This window comes from Brassica oleracea, chromosome C3 (assembly GCF_000695525.1).
Source record: "Brassica oleracea var. oleracea cultivar TO1000 chromosome C3, BOL, whole genome shotgun sequence".
NCBI classification, from domain to species: Eukaryota; Viridiplantae; Streptophyta; class Magnoliopsida; order Brassicales; family Brassicaceae; genus Brassica; species Brassica oleracea.
In genome coordinates this window covers 28,221,229-28,225,802 of record NC_027750.1, presented here as the reverse complement: position 1 = coordinate 28,225,802, position 4,574 = coordinate 28,221,229, and the positions used below count along the sequence as shown (strand labels likewise).

The 4,574-nt window shown below is 36.4% G+C and overlaps 1 protein-coding gene across 1 annotated transcript; it reads right to left on the bottom strand.

Annotated features, from left to right (window-relative positions):
* Window positions 1-2,703: 2,703 nt before the first annotated feature.
* Window positions 2,704-3,198, bottom strand: LOC106330303 (maternally expressed PAB C-terminal protein-like). Its single transcript, XM_013768795.1, has 2 exons — window positions 3,039-3,198; window positions 2,704-2,949 (listed from the first exon to the last, which is right to left on the bottom strand). The coding sequence occupies exons 1-2, from the start codon at window positions 3,165-3,167 to the stop codon at window positions 2,704-2,706; spliced, it is 375 nt and encodes a 124-aa protein (XP_013624249.1). The 5' UTR covers window positions 3,168-3,198.
* Between the last annotated feature and the right edge of the window lie 1,376 nt (window positions 3,199-4,574).

Sequence of the window (4,574 nt, the reverse complement as noted above, 5' to 3'; positions counted from 1 at the left end):
AAGGGTTACAAGGTTCTTAATATTGAAACTCGTACTGTCTCTATCTCTCGTAATGTTCTCTTTCACGAAACTGATTTTCCCTTTATGAAACTTGAAAGTAGTTCCCAACCAGATAGTATCTTCTCTAAATCCATCTTGCCATTGCCTGTTCCTGTTGCTATTGATTCTGCCATTCATGTTCATGTTCTTTTGCATTCACATGCATCATCATCCTCTGCATTACCATCGGTTCCTTCTAGTGTTCCTTTGGATGGAGGAGCTGTGGCTTCTGGAACAACAGATACTGAACTTGTTAGAGCTCGGCCAAAACGAACAGGTAAGGCCCCTACCTATCTTTCAGATTACCATTGTTCTCTGATTTCTATGGATTCTTCTTTGAACAACCATTATGTTGCTAATATCATTTCTTCTTCTTCATCAGAACCCCTTTATCCACTTTCATCTGTTCTCTCCTATGATAACCTCTCCTTTTCTTTCAAAGATGCTGTTCTTACATGTTCCCTTGAGACAGTACCTACATCTTTTAAGCAAGCCATGAAGTCTAAGTTCTGGACAAAAGCAATGAATGTGGAGTTTGAGGGAATGGATCGTAATGAGACTTTCACTATTGTTTCTCTGCCCCCGGATAAAAATGTTGTGGGTTGCAGATGAATCTATATGATCAAATACAATGCAGATGGTACTGTGGAGAGACCCAAAGCACGTCTTGTTGCTAAAGGATATACACAACAAGAGGGCCTTGACTACACAGATACCTTCTCTCCAGTGGCTAAAATGACCAGTGTGAAGCTTATTCTTAGTCTCGCTGCTTCGCATGGTTGGAGTCTGGATCAAATGGATGTTACTAATGCTTTTTTGCATAGTGAGCTCGATGAGGAGATATACATGAGCTTACCATTGGGTTATACTCCACCTCCTGGTGTTAGCTTGCCACCAAATCCGGTTTGTCGTCTCAACAAATCAATCTATGGTCTTAAGCAGGCGTCTAGACAATGGTACAACTGCTTCTCTTCCGTTCTTCTAGCTGATGGGTTCTCACCTTCTCCAGGAGATCACTCTCTCTTTGTGAAGACCTCTGGATCATCCTTTATTGCGTTGCTTGTCTACGTTGATGATATTCTCATCGCTAGCAATGATCCTCAAGCTGTTCTTGATGTTAAGAAGGTTCTTCATCAAGCTTTCAAGATCAAAGACTTAGGTCCTGCTCGATTCTTTCTTGGACTGGAGATAGCAAGAAACTCGACATGCATTTCTGTCTCTCAACGGAAGTATGCATTGGATCTTCTTGCTGATACGGTTTTGCTTGCATCAAAGCCGTGTGCAGTCCCAATGGATCCCTCTATTCCTTTGAGTGCAACTACTGGAGTCTCTTTGCCTGATGCTACTCCTTATCGTGAGTTGATTGGACGGTTGCTCTATCTCACGATAACACGGCCTGATATTACTTATGTTGTCTATTGGTTGAGTCAGTTTCTATCTGCTCCTACTGATGTCCACTTTCAGGCTGCTCAAAGGATCATTCGTTATCTGAAGTCTAATCCTGGCCAAGGTCTATTCTATGCTGCTGACTCAGAGACATGCTTAAATGCTTTTGTAGATGTAGATTGGGCTTCTTGTCCTGATACTCGACGCTCTGTTACTGTCTTATGTGTGTATCTTGGTAAATCCTTGATAAGTTGGAAGTGTAAGAAGCAGCAGACAGTGAGTAGAAGTAGTACTGAAGCAGAGTATCGAAGCATGGCTTTGGCGACTTGTGAGCTTATCTGGTTACAGCAGTTGCTTACTGATTTGAAGATCAAGGTTCACCACATGGCTAAGCTCTTTTGTGACAACAAGTCTGCCATTCACATTGCGACTAATCCGGTGTTTCATGAACGCACGAAGCACATAGAGATTGATTGTCACAGGACGCGTGATCAGGTCAAGAAGGGCTTCATCAAGCTCATACATGTTATCAGTGCTGACAATCATGCAGATATCTTCACTAAGCCGCTTCATCCATCTCCATTCCATCACATCCTCTCTCGTATGTCTGTTTCAAGCCTCTTCACTCCATCATCATCTTCAACTTCCACTTCATCATCTCTACCTTCCACTTCATCAACTCTACCTTCTGTTTCAGAGGCTTGAGAGGGGCGTATTGAGTATACTAGACTCTCTAATACTTGTATAGAAACAGAGGCTTAGTATACTTCTCTATATACCGTATACATGTATATAAAGGAAACACATTGAACATGATTCACTAATCTATAAGATACAGTTTAAGTTTTTGTGCTCTCTCTCTCTCAATATCTTAATAGAAGACGGTAGAAAATTAAGAAAACAAAATGTGAGTAGGATTACCGAACAATGGTTACTCTGCTATATAAAAAAAACTGTTTGCCTATTTAAGTAATCAAGAACATAATTTTCGCAACTAGAATTGAATATATATTTTCAAAAATAGAATTGAATATGGTTGGTTACTTATTTTAGCCTTTGCATTTGTGTTATATGGTTGGTCTTGTTTTGTGTTTATGGTTGGCTTGGCGTAGATAATCAATCCCATATTATTATTTTTGGACAAATAAAATCAAAATAGATGTTTTTAACAGTTTTTCATTAGAACATTGAGTACATTACCAATAATGATAGACTCTTAAGCTTTTTATTCAGAATCAAAATGCAACATCAAACATAATTAAACCAAGCAAAATCACATCAAAGCTTAGATAAGAGCATGGCTGCTCGAAACTCCTTAGCTTCATGCTCGTTTAGCTTCATCTGTTGGGGATACCAGTCCACTAAAACATCAATTGCCTCATTAACCTTCTCTTTGAGGACTTCTGGTGATTCTATGCACCGAAAGATTTGGGTTCGGGGTAGTTCAAGAAGCATTCCTGTGATTTTTGGTGCAAACAATGGCTGGAGTAATTCCACCAAAGGGTAGAGCGTCTCACCAATCAACTACGAAAGAACAATTAAAGTATGAGAAAAAGATAAGTAAATTTGTATTTTTGAAAGATAACCATCATATAAAAATAAATCAATTTTACAGTTCGTTGTTCACTGGGAGTTCGGTTTTCAAGTGCTTCAGTCAAAGCAGCTACAGGAAATCTCAGGAAAAAAGCAGTACGGGCTAAGAAATCATCCGATCTGTAAACAGCAACAGGAGGAGGAGGCATGCTTAAGCAGTGAAGATGGTAAAATATTGAGAAGATGATATGTGATTTATGGTTACCAGCCAAGGGTTTAGTGTGATATATAGTAAAATCAGTCTGCCTATTTGAGTAACTAAGAACAAATTTTTCGTAATTGGAATTGAATATATATTTTGGACCGCGTAGAAAACACGCGCTAAACAAATATGGAGAATAACATTTTCTACCACATATGTTTTGTTGAATATGACTTAGTTTGAATAATACAATCCGTTAAATAGTTAATAAATATTTTCAATTTTGGTATATAACTATATTCAAGACTTTAAAATATCTAGCGATGTTTCTAAAATTTTTACTCAGCTTATATTAAACTATAAATTTTGTATGTGTCAAGTTTGTGTGTGATTACTGTATAAAAAACAAAATTTTGAGATATAAAATATAATAAAAATTAAACGTGATATAATATTTTGTCAGAAAAGAAGAAGAAAATAAAAGCATACCACATTTGATTGCAATCGAGAGAATTGTATAGAACACAAATATTTGCATAACTTTCTAAGTGTGATTCTCATTGAATAAATGAACTCTGTGTGTGCAGGGTCATTACAAGTAAAATAGGGTTTCCCAGTGTTTTTAAATTCGAATGGAACTGGCGGTCGAACCCGGTTAAACTGTGAACCGGGTGGATAAAAATGGGTTTGTTAGCATATAAAATAAAGTTTTTATTTCTTTCAATCATAACTTACAATGATAAATATTAAAGTTAAAATATTAATTTTATATTTGGTTTGTAGCTTTAAAAAATTCCGTAGTTATTTTTATTGAAATTTTAATAACTAAACTTAATTATCTTTGTAAAATTTATCAAAAATAACTAATAAAGCATTTAAATTTAATTCCATTTTTATTTTTTGATTGAAATTATATGAATTTGGTTGAACTCGGCTGAACCATGTCAAACCATATTAATCTAATCTAAACCTTTTTGATTCAGTTACCGGTCTGATTTTTTAAATATTGGTTTTGCATCGTACGAAGTTTTTTTAACGCTGATTTATAATGATATTAAAATTATAAGAAAGATTACATAGACGATTCAACAACCGACAATACTACCTGCCTTATAAGGATCTTCGCCTAACTGCATCACCTGAGCCGTCTTATGAAGATCCACGCCTGACATGATTTACTTGCACCATCCCTTGTAAGCCTTTCTTCCGGAGTCTGCATAATTGTTTAATAAATCGTTTTCCCCGGGAATTGAAACCTGAACCTCATTTAATGTGCAATCATCAAGAACTTACATAGCTGTTGGGGTCAAAATCGGTTACGGCGAAATCAAAGTCAGAAACTTCCCGTGAAATGTCTTCTTTGTAAAAGAAAGATAAAATTCAAAAGAATAGAGAAGTGTGAAAACCTAAAATC